Source organism: Pseudophryne corroboree, chromosome 4 (genome assembly GCF_028390025.1).
Source record: "Pseudophryne corroboree isolate aPseCor3 chromosome 4, aPseCor3.hap2, whole genome shotgun sequence".
Classification (NCBI taxonomy): domain Eukaryota; kingdom Metazoa; phylum Chordata; class Amphibia; order Anura; family Myobatrachidae; genus Pseudophryne; species Pseudophryne corroboree.
The window spans coordinates 859,699,683-859,722,831 of NC_086447.1; the positions used below are offsets into that span (position 1 = coordinate 859,699,683).

The 23,149-nt window shown below is 48.1% G+C and overlaps 1 protein-coding gene across 1 annotated transcript in view; it reads left to right on the forward strand.

Moving 5' to 3' along the window:
• Window positions 1–21,451, forward strand: part of LHCGR (luteinizing hormone/choriogonadotropin receptor) — a 444,743-nt gene extending 423,292 nt beyond the window's left edge. Inside the window, exon 11 of the mRNA XM_063918688.1 lies at window positions 19,017–21,451. Coding sequence (XP_063774758.1) covers window positions 19,017–20,148 — 1,132 coding nt within the window. The 3' untranslated portion in view covers window positions 20,149–21,451. The remainder of the gene's footprint in view (window positions 1–19,016) is intronic.
• The last annotated feature ends 1,698 nt before the right edge of the window (window positions 21,452–23,149 follow it).

The following is a 23,149-nucleotide window of genomic DNA, read 5'->3' on the forward strand; positions in this document are numbered from 1 at the left end:
GCTTAGTAGTGTGTGCGGCCTCCACGTGCCTGTATGACCTCCCTACAACGCCTGGGCATGCTCCTGATGAGGTGGCGGATGGTCTCCTGAGGGATCTCCTCCCAGACCTGGACTAAAGCATCCGCCAACTCCTGGACAGTCTGTGGTGCAACGTGGCGTTGGTGGATGGAGCGAGACATGATGTCCCAGATGTGCTCAATTGGATTCGGAGCTGGGGAACGGGCAGGCCAGTCCATAGCATCAATGCCTTTCGTCTTGCAGGAACTGCTGACACACTCCAGCCACATGAGGTCTAGCATTGTCTTGCATTAGGAGGAACCCAGGGCCAACCGCACCAGCATATGGTCTCACAAGGGGTCTGAGGATCTCATCTTGGTACCTAATGGCAGTCAGGCTACTTCTGGCGAGCACATGGAGGGCTGTGCGGCCCCCAAAGAAATGCCACCCCACACCATTACTGACCCACTGCTAAACCGGTCATGCTGGAGGATGTTGCAGGCAGCAGAATATTCTCCTTGGCGTCTCCAGACTCTGTCACATGTGCTCAGTGAGAACCTGCTTTCATCTGTGAAGAGCACAGGGCGCCAGTGGCGAATTTGCCAATCTTGGTGTTCTGTGGCAAATGCCAAAACGTCCTGCACGGTGTTGGGCTGTAATCACAACCCCCACCTGTGGACGTCGGGCCCTCATACCACCCTCATGGAGTCTGTTTCTGATCGTTTGAGTAGACACATGCACATTTGTGGCTTGCTGGAGGTCATTTTGCAGGGCTCTCGCAGTGCAAGGTTCCTCCTTGCACAAAGGCGGAGGTAGCGGTCCTGCTGCTGGGTTGTTGCCCTCCTACGGCCTCCTCCACGTCTCCTGGTAGCGCCTCCATGCTCTGGCCACTACGCTGACAGACACAGCAAACCTTCTTGCCACAGCTCGCATTGATGTGCCATCCTGGATGAGCTGCACTACTTGAGCCACTTGTGTGGGTTATAGACTCCGTCTCATGCTACCACTAGAGTGAAAGCACCGCCAGCTTTCAAAAGCGACCAAAACATCAGCCAGAAAGCATAGTAGCTGAGAAGTGGTCTGTGGTCACCACCTGCAGAACAACTCCTTTATTGGGGGTGTCTTGCTAATTGCCTATAATTTCCACCTGTTGTCTATTCCATTTGCACAACAGCATGTGAAATTGATTGTCAATCAGTGTTGCTTCCTAAGTGGACAGTTTGATTTCATAGAAGTGTGATTGACTTGGAGTTACATTGTGTTGTTTAAGTGTTCCCTTTATTTTTTTGAGCAGTGTACATAGCTTTACTCAGTAATAGTATTGCAAGTCCAGTGCAGTTTTATTGTTTGTCATAATTCCTGCATTTTATATGAGAGTGTGTGTGTGTGTGTGACTGTGTGTGTGTGTGCATAGAGCTGCCGGGTGATCTCAGTCCTACTGCTATCCCTATATTCTGTAACCTGAGGGGGCTCTGTGCGTCAGGGTTATTAGATAATATAGGTATTTCACAGGATATACGTATTCTGTATTTTACTCTGTGTTTCTCTAACGTCCTAAGTGGATGCTGGGGACTCCGTAAGGACCATGGGGATTAGCGGCTCCGCAGGAGACTGGGCACAACTATAAAGAAAGCTTTTAGACTACTGGTGTGCACTGGCTCCTCCCACTAAGACCCTCCTCCAGACTTCAGTTAGATTCTTGTGCCCGGCTGAGCTGGATGCACACTAGGGGCTCTCCTGAGCACCTAGAAAGAAAGTATATTTAGGTTTTTTATTTTACAGTGAGATCTGCTGGCAACAGACTCACTGCAGCGAGGGACTAAGGGGAGAAGAAGCGAACCTACCTAACAGGTGGTAGTTTGGGCTTCTTAGGCTACTGGACACCATTAGCTCCAGAGGGATCGACCGCAGGACCCGACCTTGGTGTTCGTTCCCGGAGCCGCGCCGCTGTCCCCCTTACAGAGCCAGAAGCAACGAAGAGGTCCGGAAAATCGGCGGCAGAAGACTTCGGTCTTCACCAAGGTAGCGCACAGCACTGCAGCTGTGCGCCATTGCTCCTCATGTACACCTCACACTCCGGTCACTGATGGGTGCAGGGCGCTGGGGGTGGGCGCCCTGAGGGCAATATATGACACCTTGGCTGGCAAATATACATCATATATAGTCCTAGAGGCTATATAGATGTAAAATTACCCTGCCAGTATTCCAGAAAAAGCGGGAGAAAGTCCGCCAAAAAGGGGGCGGGGTTTCTCCCTCAGCACACTGGAGCCATTTTTCCCTCACAGTTCCGCTGGAAGGAAGCTCCCCGGCTCTCCCCTGCAGTTTGAACACTACAGAAGGGTAAAAAAGAGAGGGGGGGGGGCACTAAATTTAGGTGCAGTATAGATTTTATATATATATATATATATATATATATATATGATATATATAAAAAAAGCAGCTATAAGGGAAAACACTCATTGATAGTGGGATCCCTGTGTTATATAGCGCTCTGGTGTGTGCTGGCATACTCTCTCTCTGTCTACCCAAAGGGCTTTGTGGGGTCCTGTCCTCTGTCAGAGCATTCCCTGTGTGTTTGCGGTGTGTCGGTACGGCTGTGTCGACATGTTTGATGAGGAGGCTTATGTGGAGGCGGAGCAAATGCCTGTAAATGTGATGTCACCCCCTGCGGGGTCGACACCTGAGTGGATGGTGCTGTGGAAGTGTCGACTCCTAGCATAAAAGGTTTGACGACATACCTATTGTGGGACAGCCGGCTTCTCAGCCTGTGCCTGCCCAGGCGTCTCAAAAGCCATCAGGGGCTCTAAAACTCCCGCTACCTCAGATGGCAGACAAAGATGTCGACACGGATACTGACTCCAGTGTCAACGACGATGAGACTAATGTAACTTCCAGTAGGGCCACACGTTACATGATTGAGGCAATGAAAAATGTGTTGCACATTTCTGATGTTACCCCCGGTACCACAAAAAAGGGTATAATGTTTGGAGAGAAAAAACTACCAGTAGCTTTTCCTCCATCTGAAGAGTTAAATGAAGTGTGTGAAGAAGCGTGGGCTTCCCCTGATAAAAAGCTGGTAATTTCTAAGAGGTTACTAATGGCGTACCCTTTCCCTCCAGAGGATAGGTCACGCTTGGAAACATCCCCTAGGGTGGATAAAGCGCTCACACGCTTGTCAAAGAAGGTGGCACTACAGTCTCCGGATACGGCCGCCCTGAAGGAATCTGCTGATAGAAAGCAGGAGGCTATCCTGAAATCTATATATACACACACAGGTGTTATACTGAGACCGGCTATTGCTTCAGCCTGGATGTGCAGTGCTGCTGCTGCGTGGTCAGATTCCCTGTCAGAAAATATAGATACCCTAGACAGGGACACTATATTGCTAAACGTAGAGCATATAAAAGACGCACTTTTATACATGAGGAATGCACAGAGGGATAATAGGATTTTGGTACTTACCAGGTAAATCCTTTTCTTTGAATCCATAGGGGGCACTGGAGTACTCTTGGGATATGGACGGCTTCCACCGGAAGAAGGCACTGAATAAATTAATTTTTGAGACTACTCCTCCCCTCCATATCCTCGAGCACTTCAGTGTTTTTTACTGAGCCGAACAGGATCGATAGAGAGATTGACCAAAGGAGAATTACATATAATCTCACGGACAACAATAAAGTTGACACAAAACGTAACAGACAACTAAACAGTTGACACCATAACTGATTAACCCTTGTTAAATTTAAACCAGTCGTGAAAGTGTGTTACCATAAGAACCACTGAACTTCCTAAAACAGGTAAACTGCTCTGGGTGGGCGTCCAGTGCCCCCTATGGATTCAAAGAAAAGGATTTACCTGGTAAGTACCAAAATCCTATTTTCTTTATCATCCACTAGGGGTCACTGGAGTACTCTTGGGATGTACCAAAGTTTCCTCCGTGGTGGGAGAGCTGTTTGGCACTTGTAACACTAAACGGCCAAAGCTAGATGCTGATGCCGCGAAAGTATCAAACTTGTAAAAGCGCACAAACGTGTGCACTGAAGACCAAGTAGCCGCACGGCAAAGCTGTGTCGTAGAAGCCCCACGACTCGCTGCCCATGACGTTCCCACAGAACGTGTGGAATGAGCTGTTACTGAAGTAGGTGGCTGTAACCTAGCATGAAGGTAAGCCTGACGTATGGTCAGTTTGATCCATCTGGATAAGGTTTGCTTAGAGGCTGGCCAACCCCTCTTAGCCGCATCATAGAGAACAAACAACGTATCCGTTTTACGCACAGTAGACGTTCGGGATACATAGATGCGCAATGCGCGAACCACATCCAACGTTCCAGAATCTCCTGTTAACACAGGAACTACTATTGGTTGATTGATGTGAAAAGACGACACTACCTTTGGTAGAAAAGCGGGATTCGTCCGAAGTTCCGCTCTGTCATCATGAAAAACTAAATACGGTGACTTGCACGACAAGGCACCCAGATCTGAAACACGCCTAGCCGAAGCTAAGGCTAAAAGAAAAATCGTTTTCCAAGTGAGAAATTTAATATCCACTTGTCGTAAAGGTTCAAAGTAATCGGACTGTAAGAAATCTAAAACCAGATTCAAGTCCCATGGTGCTGTAGGTGGAATGAAAGGAGGCTGTATCCTCTTTACACCCTGTAAAAACGTATGTATTGACGGCAACGAGGCCAATTTCCTTTGAAAGAAAATTGACAACGCAGATACCTGCACCTTTAGTGTGGAAAGACGTAGTCCTCCATCTAACCCCATCTGTAAAAATAACAAAAGACGGGATAAATTAAAAGATGATGTCGGAAATTTCCGAGCTTCACACCAACTTATATAAGTACGCCAGATTCTGTAATAATGAGCTGCCGTAACCGGCTTCCTAGCTCGTACCATGGTTGGTATAACAGACTCAGGAATGCCCTCTCTTCTTAAGATGGTCTTTTCAACAGCCACCCCGTCAAACGCAGCCGCGCTAAATCGGGGTAAAGGAACGGACCCTGTTGTAACAGGTCCGGACGTAGTGGGAGTGGCCACGGATCGTCTGCGAGTAACCCGAGGAGATCCGAGAACCAAGCCCTCCGAGGCCAATGAGGCGCTATTAGTATGACTGTGACGGACCCTCTCTTGATCCGTTTTAGCAACAGCGGGAGCAGCGGAAACAGATACACAAGGCTGTACGGCCACGTGGCTGTGAGAGCATCCACCGCCACTGCCCCTGGATCTCTTGTTCTGGACACATATCGTGACACCTGATGATTGTGGCGGGATGCCATCAGATCCACCTGAGGGTACCCCCACTTCTGGATCAACATCTGAAATACTTCTGGATTTAATGCCCACTCTCCTGGATGAAAATCCCGACGACTGAGAAAATCTGCCTCCCAGTTGTCCACTCCCGGAATGAACACTGCCGACAATATCACCTGGTGATATTCGGCCCATCTGAGGATCCGAGCTACTTCCCGCATTGCCATGCGGCTTCTCGTTCCTCCTTGTTTGTTTATGTATGCGACTGCCGTCGCATTGTCTGACTGCACCTGAACAGTCTGAAAACGAAACATGTACACTGCTTGTCTTAGAGCATTGTAAATCGCCCTGAGTTCCAGAACATTTATGGATAGCGATCTTTCGTGATTTGCCCAGAGGCCCTGGAGCCGATGACTCTGAACTACAGCTCCCCAACCTCTGAGACTTGCGTCTGTTGTCAGAATTATCCAATTCACGACGCCGAATCGTCTCCCTGCAGATAGATTGTGTATTTTTAACCACCAGAGAAGAGACACCCTGACTTGTGGCGACAATCTCACCCTGTGGTGCAACTGTAGATGTGATCCCGACCATTGCGCTAACACCTCCAGTTGAAACGGACGTGAGTGAAACCTTCCGAACTGAAGTGCTTCGAAAGCCGCCACCATTGTGCCTAAAAGGCGAATGCACAAATGTACTGAGACTGTGCGTGGCTTGAGCACTAATTGCACCAGATGACGAATGACCTGTACTTTCTGTTGTGGCAGGTAAACCTTTTGTTTTACTGTATCGAGAATCATCCCTAGGAATTGAAGTCGCTGACACGGAATTAGATGTGATTTCTTTAAACTGACTATCCAACCGTGCTGAACTAGTACATTGTACGTTAGCAAAGCATGCTGGAGAAGCAATTGTTGAGACGGAGCCTTTTTGAGTAGATCGTCCAAATACGGAACAATTATTACCCCTAGGGACCTGAGATGAGCTATCATCACGGACATTACCTTGGTGAATACCCGAGGCGCTGATGAGAGGCCAAACGGGAGAGCCTGAAACTGGTAATGGTCTCGCCTTATCGCAAACCTTAAGAAACTCTGGTGAGGTGGCCAAATCGGAATGTGTAAGTACGCATCCTTGAGATCTAGTGCAATCATGAATTCCTGCGGCTCTAACCCTGCAATTATTGACCTGAGAGATTCCATCTTGAATCTGTGGTAAGTGACGTAATGATTGAGACCTTTTAGGTTCAATATTGGCCTGACTGAGCCATCTGGTTTTGGTACCAGAAACAGACTGGAATAATAACCCTGCCCCTGTTCCTGCACGGGGACCGGAATTACAACTGCAGCATTCAGCAGAGACTGAATGGCAACCTGCAGAACTGCTTTCTTGTCGTCCGCCACAGGCAGTCCTGTCGTGAAAAATCTTCCTGTCGGAAGATAATCGAACTCTATTTTGTAACCCTCTAATACTAACTTGCGGATCCACCCATCTGTGGACGTCTGCAGCCACGCCCCCTGAAAGCTCTGAAGGCGTGCTCCCACAATTGGAGATCCGAGATGGGCTGGGAGCCCGTCATGCCACTGGTTTGTTAGTGGTCTTAGTGTCTTGACGACGTGCATTGGATTGTCGAGCACTACGTCCCCGACCTCTTCTACCAGGCGTGACTGCTCCTGTGCCCTGCCCACGAAAGGGCTGAGTTCTAAAGGATTTGAACGCCGGACCAGAATATTTCCGTTTAGGTATAGTTGTAGGCGATGGAAGAAACACAGACTTTCCTCCAGTAGCCTCAGAAATCCATTTGTCCAATTCAGGACCGAAAAGCTTCTCGCCATCATAAGGCAATGCCTCTATACCTTTTTTAACCTCCGTCTCCGCCTGCCAAGAACGCAGCCAAAGTGCTCGTCGTACTATGACTAGCGATGAGGACAGGCGAGAAGTAAGCTGACAGACGTCAGTAGAAGCTGTACATAGATATTCAGCAGCTTCCCAGATTTGATCCGCGAGAAGTATAAGATGGTCATCTTGCAGAGCCGACTTGAGCTCTTTTATCCATACCATTAAAGCTTTAGTAACCCAAATGCCAACCAACCCAGGTCTCAGCAGCACTCCAGCTGCTGTATACATGGACCTTAGCATAGCCTCTATTTTACGATCTGCAGGGTCTTTAAGCGTAGTAGCAGTTGGTACTGGTATGGTTAACTTCCTTGTAAGTTTGGATACGGATGAATCCACCAATGGTGGGTTCTCCCAAGTAGCTGTCATGGACTCTGGAAACGGGTAACTCGATTTAAATCTACGAGGAATAGAAAACCGTTTATCCGGATTTTTCCGTGATTCCAGTAACATTTTATTAAGAGATTCCGAAATAGGGAAACACATCGGAGATCTCTGTCGTTTAGTAAAAACTACCTCATCATTCGTCAGGGGCTCCTCAGTTTCCGTAAACTCCAGCGACTGACGTACTGCTCTGATGAGATTGTCAATACCTGGGCTGTCAAAATCGTCACTATCTGACTGTTGCCCTATTTCGCCCTCCTCATACTCCTGTTCAGTGAGGTCTAGTATCCCAGAGACTGGAGAATTATTAGGAAAAGGAAATTTATCTTTTCCACTCAAGGTGGGCCTCTGACCAGATTGAGACTCTGGTAACTCAAATGGTCTCATTTTAAACTCAGATCTTGCCGCCTCTCTTTCTTCACGAGAGGCGGCCAGCTCTGATTGTAAACCAACTAATACATCTGCAAGTAAAGCCCATGGAGGGTCCAGAGATGGTGGTTTTACTACTGAAATCGTATTTATGGCTGTATTAACAACACATGCTGTACATGTGGTGGATCCATCAGGCAACACACTCTTACAGACATGACATGAAAAATGTTTCTTAGATTTTGCTGGTGTCTTACTCATTATAAAAGACAGACAATACAAACTACACACAGACAGACTGCACGACTCAGTAATAACACCAAAGTTCCTGGTATATATCAGGCAAGTGCAGTGCCTGCCAGCAATAAGAAAACTGACCCCAAAATTCCCCTAGTACCACTCTTAGCCGAGATGTAATAAAGGAAACCTGGAACAGACAGGAGAACATTAACATATTAAGCATGCCAAATACTGCCAATGTCTCCCCCCCCCCACTCCCACGACCTCCGTGTACAGCACCGGGTCGGGGCCTGTGGAAGTCTGCATAGGGCCGTGTGAGCGGCCTGTACCTGTAGGCCCAGGCAGCGGGAACTCCTCGGCTGCTGCGGGCGGATAGCGGAAGCAGCGAGCGTGCTGCATAGAGCCCTGGAGCGGCCTATGCACACGCGCTCCCGCCCGCCACACACATTTTGCGGAGTGTCTGTGTAGCCAGGCAGCGCTGCTGCGGCGCCGGGGAGCAGCGGTCTGGTATTTAAGATGCTGGGAGCGGAGAGTGAGAGCGCGCCGCATGGAGCCGTGACGCGGCCCATGCACACGCGCTCCGGGCAGCGGTGAGTACCCAATACAATCCCCAACAGTGGAGCGGCAGCAAGAGCTGACCGCCCCTAACATACCTGGACCGTGACCAAAGTCTATGACGGGGCTTCTCATCCAAGCTCCGTCCAGCTTTTTGCAGGCAGCCTGCAGGTGGAGTGAGGGAGCTCTTTACAGAGAGGTCCGACACTCACGGCTGTTCTCAGCCGCTTCCACTGTCCCTGACCCACGCCTGTTAGAAGGGGGGAAAGGACGTGGAAATCCTTGAAAGAAGAAAAACTTAGGAACTAAAAAAAAAAATTCCAATACTTCGTGGACGAGCTCCACTATGCCTTCTAACTGTGTCGAGCACAGAAAAAACACTGAAGTGCTCGAGGATATGGAGGGGAGGAGTAGTCTCAAAAATTAATTTATTCAGTGCCTTCTTCCGGTGGAAGCCGTCCATATCCCAAGAGTACTCCAGTGACCCCTAGTGGATGATAAAGAAATTTGCCGGCTGGCATCCAAAATTAGTGCAATGTCCATTTCTGCCAGGAGAGGGTTATGGACTCGGCCGTGGACAGGAGATGCAGATTCCAAACGACACATGGAAGTTCTGCCTTATAAGGGTGAGGAGTTGTTCGGGGATGGTCTCTCGGACCTCGTTTCCACAGCAACAGCTGGGCAGTCTACATTTTTACCCCATGTTCCCTCACAACCAAAGAAAGCACCGTATTATCAGGTACAGTCCTTTCGGCCCAATAGGGGCAAGCGGGTTAAAGGCGCGTCCTTTCTGCCCAGAGGCAGAGGTAGGGGAAAGAAGCTGCAGCATACAGCCAGTTCCCAGGAGCAAAAGTCCTCCCCCGCTTCCTCTAAGTCCACAGCATGACGCTGGGGCTTCACAGGCGGAGCCAGGTACGGTGGGGGCCCATCTCAAAAACTTCAGCAATCAGTGGGCTCGCTCACGGGTGGATCCCTGGATCCTTCAAGTAGTATCTCAGGGGAACAAGCTGGAATTCGAGACGTCTCCCCCCCGCCGTTTCCTCAAATCTGCCTTGCCAACCACTCCCTCAGGCAGGGAGGCAGTGTTACAGGCAATTCACAAGCTGTATTCACAACAAGTGATAGTGAAGGTGCCCCTACTTCAACAAGGAAGGGGTTACTATTCCACAATGTTTGTGGTACCGAAACCGGACGGTTCGGTGAGACCCATTTTAAATTTGAAATCCTTGAACACATATATAAAAAAATTCAAGTTCAAGATGGAATCGCTCAGGGCGGTTATTGCAAGCCTGGACGAGGGGGATTACATGGTATCACTGGACATAAAGGATGCTTACCTACATGTCCCCATTTACCATCCTCACCAGGAGTACCTCCGATTTGTGGTACAAGCTTGTCATTACCAATTCCAGACGTTGCCGTTCGGTCTATCCACGGCTCCGAGGGTCTTTACCAAGGTAATGGCCGAAATGATGATACTCCTTCGAAAGAAGGGAGTTTTAATTATCCCGTACTTGGACGATCTCCTGATAAAGGCGAGGTCCAGAGAGCAGTTGTTGGTAGGGGTAGCACTATCTCGGGAAGTGCTACAACAGCACGGCTGGATTCTAAACATTCCAAAGTCACAGCTGGTCCCTACGACACGTCTGCTGTTCCTAGGGATGGTTCTGGACACAGAACAGAGAAAAGTTTTTCTCCCGGAGGAGAAGGCCAAGGAGCTGTCATCTCTAGTCAGAGGCCTCCTAAAGCCAAAACAGGTGTCGGTGCATCACTGCACGCGGATCCTGGGAAAAATGGTAGCTTCCTACGAAGCGATTCCATTCGGCAGGTTTCATGCAAGAACCTTTCAGTGGGACCTGTTGGACAAGCGGTCCGGATCGCATCTTCAGATGCATCGTCTGATAACCCTGTCTCCGAGGACAAGGGTGTCTCTGCTGTGGTGGCTGCAGAGTGCTCATCTTTAAGAGGGCCGCAGATTCGGCATACAGGACTGGGTCCTGGTGACCACGGATGCCAGCCTTCGAGGCTGGGTAACAGTCACACAGGGAAGAAACTTCCAAGGACTATGGTCAAGTCAGGAGACTTCCCTGCACATAAATATTCTGGAACTGAGGGCCATTTACAATGCCCTAAGTCAGGCAAAACCCCTGCTTCAAAACCAGCCGGTACTGATCCAGTAAGACAACATCACGGTGGTCGCCCATGTAAATCGACAGGGCGGCACGAGAAGCAGGACGGCAATGGCAGGAGCCACAAGGATTCTCCGATGGGCGGAAAATCACGTGTTAGCACTGTCAGCAGTGTTCATTCCGGGAGTGGACAACTGGGAAGCAGACTTCCTCAGCAGGCACGACCTCCACCCGGGAGAGTGGGGACTTCATCCAGAAGTCTTCCAACTGATTGTAAACCGTTGGGAGAGGCCACAGGTGGACATGATGGCATCCAGCCTAAACAAAAAGCTAGAAAAATATTGCGCCAGGTCGAGAGACCCGCAGGCGATAGCTGTGGACGCTCTAGTAACACCGTGGGTGTACCGATCGGTTTATGTGTTCCCTCCTCTTCCTCTCATACCAAAGGTACTGTGGACAATAAGGAAAAGAGGAGTAAGAACTATACTCATTGTTCCGGATTGGCCAAGAAGAGCTTGGTACCCGGAACTTCAAGAAATGATGTCAGAGGACCCATGGCCTCTACCGCTCAGACAAGACCTGCTGCAGCAGGGGCCCTGTCTGTTCCAAGACTTACCGCGGCTGCGTTTGACGGCATGGCGGTTGAACACCGGATCCTGAAGGAAAAGGGCATTCCGGAGGAAGTCATTCCTACGCTGATTAAAGCTAGGAAAGAAGTAACCGCAAACCATTATCACCGTATATGGCGAAAATATGTTGCGTGGTGTGAGGCCAGGAAGGCCCCAACGGAGGAATTTCAGCTGGGCCGTTTCCTACACTTCCTACAGTCAGGGGTGACTATGGGCCTTAAATTGGGTTCCATTAAGGTCCAGATTTCGGCTCTATCGATTTTCTTCCAGAGAGAACTGGCTTCACTACCTGAAGTTCAGACTTTTGTTAAGGGAGTGCTGCATATTCAGCCCCCTTTTGTGCCTCCAGTGGCACCTTGGGATCTCAACGTGGTGTTGGATTTCCTAAAGTCACATTGGTTTGAGCCACTGAAAACCGTGGATTTGAAATATCTCACGTGGAAAGTGGTCATGTTGTTGGCCTTGGCTTCGGCCAGGCGTGTATCAGAATTGGCGGCTTTGTCATGTAAAAGCCCTTATCTGATTTTCCATATGGATAGGGCAGAATTGAGGACTCGTCCCCAGTTTCTCCCCAAAGTGGTATCAGCTTTTCATCTGAACCAACCTATCGTGGTGCCTGCGGCTACAAATGACTTGGAGGCTTCCAAGTTGTTGGATGTAGTCAGGGCCCTAAAAATCTATGTTTCCAGGACAGCTGGAGTCAGAAAGACTGACTCGCTCTTTATCCTGTATGCGCCCAACAAGTTGGGTGCACCTGCTTCAAAGCAGACTATTGCTCGCTGGATCTGTAGTACGATTCAGCTTGCACATTCTGCGGCTGGACTGCCGCATCCTAAATCAGTAAAAGCCCATTCCACGAGGAAGGTGGGCTCTTCTTGGGCGGCTGCCCGAGGGGTCTCGGCTCTTCAACTTTGCCGAGCAGCTACTTGGTCGGGGTCAAACACGTTTGCTAAATTCTACAAGTTTGACACCCAGGCTGAGGAGGACCTTGAGTTTGCTCATTCGGTGCTGCAGAGTCATCCGCACTCTCCCGCCCGTTTGGGAGCTTTGGTATAATCCCCATGGTCCTTACGGAGTCCCAAGCATCCACTTAGGACGTTAGAGAAAATAAGAATTTACTCACCGGTAATTCTATTTCTCATAGTCCGTAGTGGATGCTGGGCGCCCATCCCAAGTGCGGATTGTCTGCAATACTTATATATAGTTATTGCTTAACTAAAGGGTTATTGTTGAGCCATCTGTTGAGAGGCTCAGTTGTTATCATGCTGTTAACTGGGTATTGTATCACGAGTTATACGGTGTGATTGGTGTGGCTGGTATGAGTCTTACCCGGGATTCAAAATCCTTCCTAATTGTGTCAGCTCTTCCGGGCACAGTATCCTAACTGAAGTCTGGAGGAGGGTCTTAGTGGGAGGAGCCAGTGCACACCAGTAGTCTAAAAGCTTTCTTTATAGTTGTGCCCAGTCTCCTGCAGAGCCGCTAATCCCCATGGTCCTTACGGAGTCCCCAGCATCCACTACGGACTATGAGAAATAGAATTACCGGTGAGTAAATTCTTATTTTTTCAGTCACATTTTACCTCAGAAATCCTCTGTTTGTGCTGTCACACTGCATGGGGGGTTTGTGTTAGGTATTATATCTGCTGATATTGTACTGTCGCCCGTGGTTTACGCTTTCATATCATGTCAGCTGCAGGGGGCGATGGGTCTGGGGCTGATTCCGTCGTGCGCGGTTATAATGTCCCAGATGCATTTGAGGATAACATGGCTGCGGAGGGTTCAGGTTTTGGTGGTTCTGTACCCCCCAGTCAGTTTGTAACAACGGTGGCACATCAGGGCCCGCCTTGGTCTGCCTTTTCTAATTTACTGACTATGCTGGTAACTATACTTGCGCCCCCTATGGGACCTCCTGTGCCTTATCAGCCTTATATGGTCCCTGCGGTTAATCCGCCATGGACAGATGCTCTGTCCACTCAGTTACAGCACTTGAACAACTCTTTGGATAAATGTATTCCTGACCTTCGCCCGCCTAAAACTAAACCTAAGAAGTTATCTAAGCGGGCTGTTACTTCCTCTCAATCCACGCATGTTCCGGATACCTCTTTTCCAATGAAGATGGTGTGTATACTGACCCCACAGACTCTGATCATGACGTTTCTGATGGGGAATCTATTTCACAGGTGGATGTTCCTGATCTAGTAGAGGCTATCAGGCTCATTCTTTAGATTGATGATGATCCTGAGCCTGCTACTACATCTAAGAAACCGGACAGGTTAAAACGTCAGAAGGTTACTAAATTGGTTTTACCTCATTCTGACAACTTGGTTGACATACGTCAGGAATCCTAGGAGAACCCAGGAAAGAAATTCACCCCGCACAAGAAGATGCTAGCCCGCTATCCCCTTGCGGCAAAATTGAGTCAAAATTGGGAAACGCCACCGCTGGTGGACTCGCAAATCGCTTGGCTGGTGGTGTCATCCGCTCTGCCTGTCACTACCATCACTTCTCTCAAGGAGCCGACGGATAAGCGTGTGGTGGGCTGCTTAAAAGCTATCTATACCCCTGCAGGGGCTGCGCATAGGCCCACCATTGCGACTACTTGGGCCATAGAAGCTATTGAGGCGTGGGCTCAGGAAATAGAATCTGAGTTTCCGTCTAATTTTTCTTAACATGCTAGACAATGTCTCTCTTATATTGTCACGGCATCTCATTACATTAAAGAAGCAGCTTCAGATGCAGGTGTTCTGGCGGCCAAGGCTGCTGGTCGGTGGACTTGGACTCTAAGAAAACCCTGGAGGTGCTACCATTTAGATCAAGATTGTCGCTGGCTTGGCGTCTGCCTAGTACTACTCCTTCAAGCCCGAAGGCTGAGAGTACTTCCTTTTGTTCCTTGCGCCCTCCGGGTAAAGCAAAGGGTCAGGTGTACCCGAAACAGTCTCGCACTTCCAAAACCACCAAGCCCAAGCCTAAACGTGCCTGGGCTGCCCGTCAGCCGGCTTCCAAATCTGACAAGCCTGCAGCATGACGGGGCAGGCCTCCCCCTGGGAGATCCCAGGGTGGGAGGCCGACTTCTACAGTTTACCCAGGTATGGTTGAAGACCACTTCAGACGCTTGGGTACATGAAGTCGTCACTCACGGAGATGCTATATCCTTCAAGACACATACCCCTCCTCGCTGTTGCCTGACGGACATCCCTTCGGATCAGGTGAAGGCAACAACTCTCCGTTTAGTGGTACAATCCCTCCTGGACATCGGAGTGGTAGTGCCGGTACCTCTGGCTCAGAGGGGCAGGGGGTACTATTCAACGCTGTTCCTAGTTCCGAAACCGAATGGTTCCTCCCGGCCCATTCTCAACCTCAAATCTTTGTACAAGTTTGTGAGGGTCTCCAAGTTTCGTATGGAGACCCTTCACTCTATTGTCCTGGCTTTGGAACCAGGGGACTACATGGTATCCCTGGATATACAGGATGCTTACCTGCATATCCCTATTGACATGTCACATCAGCAATACCTGCACTTTGCTATTGGCAATCTCCATTACACATTTCCGGGCCTTACCGTTTGGTCTGACCACGGCTCCGCAAATTTTCACCAAGGTCATGGCAGTTATGACGGCTTCACTCCGCCATCGGGGCATCCGGATTCTGCCGTATCTGGACGACCTGCTGATCCGGACAATTCCCCAGAAGTTCTTCTCCGTCATTTGGATCTGACGGTCCAGTTTCTGCAAGCCCAAGAGTGGCTCATCAACTGGAAGAAATCCTCCCTGGTCCCTGCCCAGAGCATGGTGCATCTGGGAGCGTTGTTGGACACACAACCAGAGGTTGTTTTTGTCACAGGAGAAAGTCCTGAAGCTTCAGGACAAGATACGTTGCTTCCTCTCTGGTCCGCGTGTGTTGATACACTCGGCGATGCAAGTACTAGGCCTCATGGTGTCGGCTTTCGACATGGTGGAGTATGCTCAATTTCATTCCCGCCCTCTGCAGAAACTGATTCTTGCCAAGTGGGACGGTCTGCCTCACCGGATCAGATCTCACATGATCTCCTAGTCTCCGGAAGTCCGCCTGTTACTGACCTGGTGGCTGCAGGGCCAACGATTGAGCAGGGGTCGTCCCTTCTGGATCTCCAACTGGGTCCTTCTGATGACGGATGCCAGTCTGAGGGGTTGGGGCGCCGTGTTGGAGCAACACTCTCTTCAGGGTCGGTGGACCAGGGAGGAGTCTCTCCTCCCGATAAACATTCTGGAATTGCGGGCAGTGTTCAATGCTCTGAAACTGGCCCAGCATCTGGTACTGAATAGGCCTGTTCAAAGTACAGTCAGACGCCACCACGGTGGCGTACATAAATCATCAAGGCGGCACTCGAAGCCGCATGGCAATGATGGAAGTCTCAAAGATTCTTCAATGGGCGGAACACCATCTGCCAGCCATATCGGCAGTGTTCATTCCAGGGGTCCTCAACTGGGAAGCGGACTTCCTCAATCATCAGGAAGTACACGCCGGAGAGTGGAGCCTTCATCCAGAAGTATTTCAACTCCTAGTGGACAAGTGGGGCCTACCAGATGTAGACCTGATGGCATTCTCGACACAATCACAAGGTTCCGGTCTTCGGAGCAAGAACAAGTGATCTTCAAGCGGCGTTCGTGGATGCACTGGCAATTCCATGACACTTTCGGCTGCCGTAAGTGTTCCCTCCGGTGTCACTCCGGCCCAGAGTAGCGAAGAAGTTCAAGCAAGAAGGAGGAATCGTTCCTCTAATAGCTCCAGCGTGGCCCAGGTGCAATTGGTTCTTAGACCTACAGGGTCTCTCTCTAGAGCGTCCTCTTTTGCTTCCGCAACGACCAGACCTCCTCGTTCAGGGCCTTTGTGTTTACCAGGATTTAGCCCGACTGGCTTTGACGGCGTGGCTCTTGAAGCTTCCGTACTGAGGGCCAAAGGATTTTCTGAGGCAGTCATTCAAACTATGTTGAAGGCCCGTAAGCCGGCTTCTGCTCGGATTTACCATAGGGTTTGGAATTCTTACTTTGCTTGGTGCACATCTAACAATCATGACGTTTACAAGTTTAGTACGGCCAAACTTTTGGCCTTCCTACAACAGGGCCTGGACTTCGGCTGGCCTCCCCCTCAAGGTTCATATTTCTGCCTTGTCGGTATGGTTTCAGAGAAACATTGTGACTCTGCCTGATGTTCATACATTCACTCAGGGTGTTTTACGGATTCAACCTCCCTATGTCCCACCTGTGGCTCCTTGGGAATTGTCGGTGGTTCTGGAGGCTTTACAAGAGTCTCCGTTTGAACCTCTTGAATCTGTGGACCTTAAGTGGCTTTCCCTCAAGTTCTTGTTTCTGCTGGCTATTGCCTCTGCTAGACAGGTATCAGATTTGGGTGCCTTGTCTTGTAGGTCCCCCTATCTGATTTTTCACCGTGACCGGGCGGAACTTCGGACGCGCCCTGGTTATCTACCTAAGGTGGTGTCTTCTTTCCACCTTAACCAGGAGATTGTGGTTCTGGCCATTGTCTCTCCGGATTTATCCTCCAAAGAGCAGTCTTTGGATGTGGTACGGGCTCTCCGTATCTATGTGAAGAGGACAGCCTCCGTTAGGAAGTCCGATTCTCTCTATGTACTGTTTGGTTTTCACAAACGTGGCTGGCCTGCTAAAAAGCAGACCTTGGCCAGATGGATTAGAATGGTGATTGCACATGCTTATGTACAGGCTGGCCTTCCAGCTCCTGCTACCATCAAAGCCCATTCTACTCGGTCTGTTGGACCTTCTTGGGCAGCCCGCCGTGGTGCAATTGTGCAAGGCAGCTACGTGGTCCTCAGTGAACACGTTCATAAGGTTCTATGCCTTCGATACTTCCGTCTCCCAGGATGCTTCCTTTGGACGCCAGGATCTTGTGCCCACTAGTGCATCCTCTCCCATAAGGAACTGCTTTAGGACATTCCTGATGTTATTCCCTGTGGAATACCAGTGTACCCCGCTGCAGAAAAGGAGATTTATGGTAAGAACTTACCTTTGTCAAATCTTTCTGCAAGGTACACTGAATTCCACAGGACGCCCACCCTGACTTACCTTAGAACCACTTAGCTTCTTTGGGTTTGTATGGCATTAGCCGCTGATACCTTCTTCTGTCGTGAGAATGTGGTTATGGCTACTAATGGCTGTCATCTCTTTTGCCTGCTACTGCATTGGACTGGTTAACAAAACTGAGCTCCTGTGCACGTAGGCGGGGTTATAGCGGAGGCGGCGCTGAGCATCTTGGGAACAGTCAAAGCTTTTAGCCTGTTGGTGCCTCGGATCAAGATCCTACTCTACACCCCGATGTTATTCCCGGTGGAATCCAGTGTACCTCACAGAAAGAGATTTAACAAGAGTAAGTTCTTACCATAAATCTCCTTATTTACTGTCTTTCATCCAGATTCCACTTGGGACACCTCCTTTGTTTTCCAATCAAATTTTCATCATGGCAACAACTTGCCCAGTTGCTTTATACCTCCCTTTATACACAACCCCGTACATGCCCTCACCAATGTTTTCTGTTTTTTGCATATTCATCCATGGCTGTTGATTTTTGTGTAACTTCCTGGGGGCCACTGCTTCATATAAAGGGGTCCCAGGTGGTAAGCACCTGTGCCACAGACAGGATGGGGCGTCACCCCATGATGCCAAAGAAATCAACAGCCCCACTAATTCATTGGATTAGTTTATGATATTTTAGAACACACAATCTTCTCACATGACTTTTTTTTTCTTGTGGGGGCCAATGTGTGCCACTTAAGGGGAACAAAAACTACATTAATTCAACAGAATCTGCACTTTTCAAACCCTCCGCCATGACTTCCTGGTATAAAATACTGTGCTACCTATTTTCTTATATTGACTGGAATGAAATCATGAATATAAAAACAAAACAAAACACCCTTTTCATCAGTAAATTAAGTCGGCAAAAACTGCTTTTACTAAGGTGGCCATACAAGCTTAGATTTTTTTGCCCTGCGCCCCAGAACCAAACCCCTATAATCTGAGGGACCTGCCCAATGAGGTCACCTTGACGACTGGTGGGCAGGCTCACAATAGTGGCCAATTTTATTCCAAGAACCTTAGATATGGTGTATGGTTAGGTTCTCCCTCCCCCAATACAGATCTAACTAATGGCAAATTCCTGAGTGTATAGAATAAATGACAATAAATATCTGATTAGTATCTTTCATGTCGACTGAATATTCAGCTGTATGATGACCATATAGAACTGCACGCAGCCTTTTTTGGGCTGCGCTAATCATGTCACATGTCTTTCCAATTTGCTTAAGTGTGGAAATACAGAACATAGATCAGACCCATTCAGTTAGTCTGTGCAGATCCTTTCTAGGCACCACTAGAAATCTTTTTTGTGTGTGTTGCATGATGTAAAGGCCTTAACAAAAAAAAACAAAAAGTGTCACATTTAGGAAAGGTTCCAGGAGGTCATGTACAATCCAACAAAATGTTTAAAACCTTTATTAAAAAAAAACCTCAGCATTTTCTATAAAGATTAAAAGATTTTTTTTTTGTTTTTTTTTCCAGTGCTGAAGTGATTAGGGACTATGAAATCTTGTGTCAGCCTAGAACACTTCGATGCAGTCCAGCGCCTGATGCCTTTAACCCTTGTGAAGACATCATGGGATATGACTTCCTCCGCGTGCTGATCTGGTTTATTAGTATACTAGCTATTGCAGGGAACGCTGTGGTCCTGTTAGTCCTGCTGACGAGTCATTACAAACTCACTGTCCCTCGCTTCCTAATGTGCAACCTGTCCTTTGCCGATTTCTGCATGGGCATTTACTTATTGCTAATCGCATCGGTCGACTCCAAGACGAAGAGACAGTATTACAACCACGCCATTGACTGGCAAACAGGGAGCGGCTGCAGCGCAGCAGGCTTCTTCACTGTGTTTGCGAGCGAGCTTTCTGTCTACACACTGACTATTATCACCCTTGAGCGCTGGCACACAATAACCTATGCAATGCAACTCGACCGAAAGCTCCGGCTGAGGCACGCAATTCTCATTATGCTGGGAGGATGGATATTTTCACTGCTCATTGCACTTCTGCCTCTTGTCGGAGTTAGCAATTACATCAAAGTCAGCATATGCCTACCGATGGACATCGAAACACCCCTTTCTCAAGCGTATATAATCCTCATCTTGGTGCTCAATGTCCTAGCCTTTATCATTATATGTGCCTGTTACATTAAAATCTACATAGCTGTCCAAAATCCAGAACTCACGCCAACTAACAAAGATACAAAAATAGCCAAAAAGATGGCCGTGCTCATCTTCACAGACTTTACGTGCATGGCGCCCATATCATTCTTCGCCATTTCAGCCGCCTTCAAAGTTCCGCTCATCACAGTCACCAATTCAAAAATATTGCTGGTTCTGTTCTACCCTGTGAATTCTTGCGCAAATCCATTTCTGTACGCAATTTTTACCAAAGCATTTCGAAGGGATTTCTTCTTGCTGATGAGCAAATTTGGTTGCTGCAAGCTCCAGGCAGAACTTTACAGAGTGAACAACTTTAACACCTATACCTCCAACTGCAAAACAGACAGCTTGTACACGGGACCAAAAACTAGCACGCGGGCTGATCTTCATCTAACCACCTTTGCTTGCCAGTACTTGAGTGTCAACGACAAACCATCATGCATAGACAGTTAAAGCTCCTAGTGTTCATGCTAGGCTGTATTAGCATGAACACTAGGACCGCGCCCTGCCTGATTTTTAAAGGGCAAAATGTGCCCTGCTAAAACGGCCTGCTGCCGCCGTTTTAGTGGATGTGCGCACTGCATCTATTCACATTGAAGGTAGAGCTTTGGGGGAAGCCCGTAGGTGCTGGGCACACCCCATCAGTGGCGCTGCAGGGTGGTGCACGCCCCATTAGTGACACTAAGACTGGCACGCCACCATTAGGTTGAGGGGACTGGCCTGCCCCCATTAGTGATGTGGACGGGGCCACGCTCCCTCCCTGGCTGTCCGCTCCCCCTTTCCAGGTGTGCGAGCATGCTGGCCCCGTCACACCTGCACCCTGCTCTGCAAAATTCCTTGGGGGAGGGGGCGACGAAGACACACACATAAGCTCCTACTTGTGATACTTATTTATAAGACAAACATTTCTCAAAAAGGGAGTCGCTGTAAATATGTAAATCTATTTATGTATGTATAAGACTATTTTAATTGTTATAAACCTGTATTTTTGTATTAAATCTTTTTAAACGAGCAGACGAGTATCTGATGATGGATTCTGTGCTGCAACTAAAAGGTCTGCAAAATAATAATTATATATATATATATATAATATAAATAAAAAAGCTATTGTGTTTTATAATATCCTGATAAACACTGACTTTTAGCTCAAGCATAAAGTTGTAGAAAACCTAATACGTAACCACATACCACAGGAACAAGGCAGCCCGGGGCCACTTTTTATTCACCGACGCCGAAGTGATGCCGTCAGAGAAAAGTTACTTTTACTGTATATAGCACCCAATCACTGTGGGGGAGACTTATCAAACCTTTTAAAGTCTTACAGTAACTTTATACTTGCTTCAGAAAAGGTATGAGTCTATTTCAATTAAGATTCCCATTAGTTTCCCCCCTTCCCATTTTGAGATAAGGTAAAATAGATATTCCAAATGTAATTCTTTTCTTTGCTGTTGGTTTTCTGCTTTATATGTAATTTAGATATATCACTGTTTTGCCTTGTCACAATTCTTAGTTCTGTGTTATATAACTTTATCTGATTTCTATTACGTGAGTTATATTGAAATGTCTCAATAAACCACAGGTTCTCAAACTCTGACCCTCCACCCCCAGTGCATGTTTTCCAGGTCACCTGTGGATTTAAAAAATGTGACAGTTGGTGATACACAGGGCACTTGCCGGGTATCCTGGAAAACGTGACCTGTGTGGGGTCCCGAGGACCAAGTTTGAGAACCACTGCAATAAACTATTAAAAAAAATAAAACCCACCTTTTAAAAAAGCACAAGTAAACGTTTTGCCTAAGGCAACCAATCAGATTCTAGCTATCATTTTATTGCATTTACTATTGGCTCCTAAAATCGGTCCTCAGGACCCCACACAGTTCAGGTCTTCCAGGTCACCTGACAGTCGATGACACACAGTGCACCTGCCGGGTGACCTGGAAAAAAAAAAAACTTCTGCAATGAATCACTTCACAAGGTTTGAGCAATCTTCCTGTGTTACTAAACTGCCACGTGATTGGACAGCGTGTGCAATCTGGCATGTTTTGGTGTTAACTGGTTGTCATTTAGGAGGTGAGCAGGTATATTCAGAGTGAGACGTTATGGTATTTGAGACAGAGAGAAACTAGGCAGGCATACCAAAACAGGGACAGAAAGATGAGAGAGGAAGTGCAGAGGAGATGCTATGGGGCAGGGCAAGGTAAAAATGGAAGAAGGAAAATGACAATGGTTGAAAACTAGATTACACTGATCACATAGTCCGTGAAAAGCAATTTTAAAATAATCTGATATTTTCTTCATACAGCATAAATAAATAAAAATGTAAAATTCAATCAAACGCAAATAATAACACAAAGCGAAACATACGGCAACCGAAAGTGCTCTCTCAAATAGTGGAGATCTTCTGTTACCCAAGAAGCAGTACACAACCCCTTTAAAGGCTTCCCAAGCAGCATCCGCATAAACCTGGAGGACTTGGTCAAAGTTCTCATCCATAAATTGACAAATTAGCGGACCAACAAAGATTACTTTAGCATCACTCAGGAGTGGAAATTGTCACCCACACAACAAAGATTGTCAGCGATGTTACCACATTTACGTGGCACCCTGGCTTGTAATGCAATTATAACCACAAAACTCAAACAAGTGAAAGGAACATCACTCGTAACCTACACATAATGCAAATTATACATAGACAATAAACAATACATGGACTACAATGACTTTGCATTTAGGTTTGCCAGCCTACATGTTCTCTAGACGCCAAAATTCCCTAGAATTTAGAAAAGACCCCTACTGTACATCATCATACATGGGCTAAATCTCCGAATATAGCTAACCGAGAGCTTTAAATGTCATTCTAAATCAATTAGAAGTAAATATTTTCACATCGGTAACATTACCACTGTTGTGCAGTGGGGATGCGGTGAAGATCCCGCCGGACGGGATCCCGGCGATCGGAATACAGCCCCCGGGATCCCGACCGCCACAATCCCGACATTCTCCCTCTGTGGGTGTCCATGACACCCATAGAGGGAGAATAAATTAGTGTGCCCGCAGCGAGCCCGCAAGGTGCTGCGTTGCGCTCGCCCCCCTGTCGGGATTGTGCCGGACAGGATCCCGGTGTCGGTATTCCTACCGCCAGGATCTCGTACTGATCCCGTGCAGTGCTACCAGAGGAAGGTTTTCCTCCCAGCCTCAGGAGCTGGAAGGACAAATCTGAATTTTACACGGAATCACTGGGTTAGCCGCATTACACTGTGATTACCATGCCGGGGAACAGGCTAATTAATTGAATAGCCTTTCCCTGCGCATAGTGATCAATTAGCTGTGTAATAAAGCCCACAGCTATTTGATTATGCCCCTGTGAGTGGTGTTTTGCTAGGTCTGCGAATAAGACACAAAATGAAAGATATAGTGCTCTCACAGCAGCTCAGTAGTGCCGTATGGTGTATGG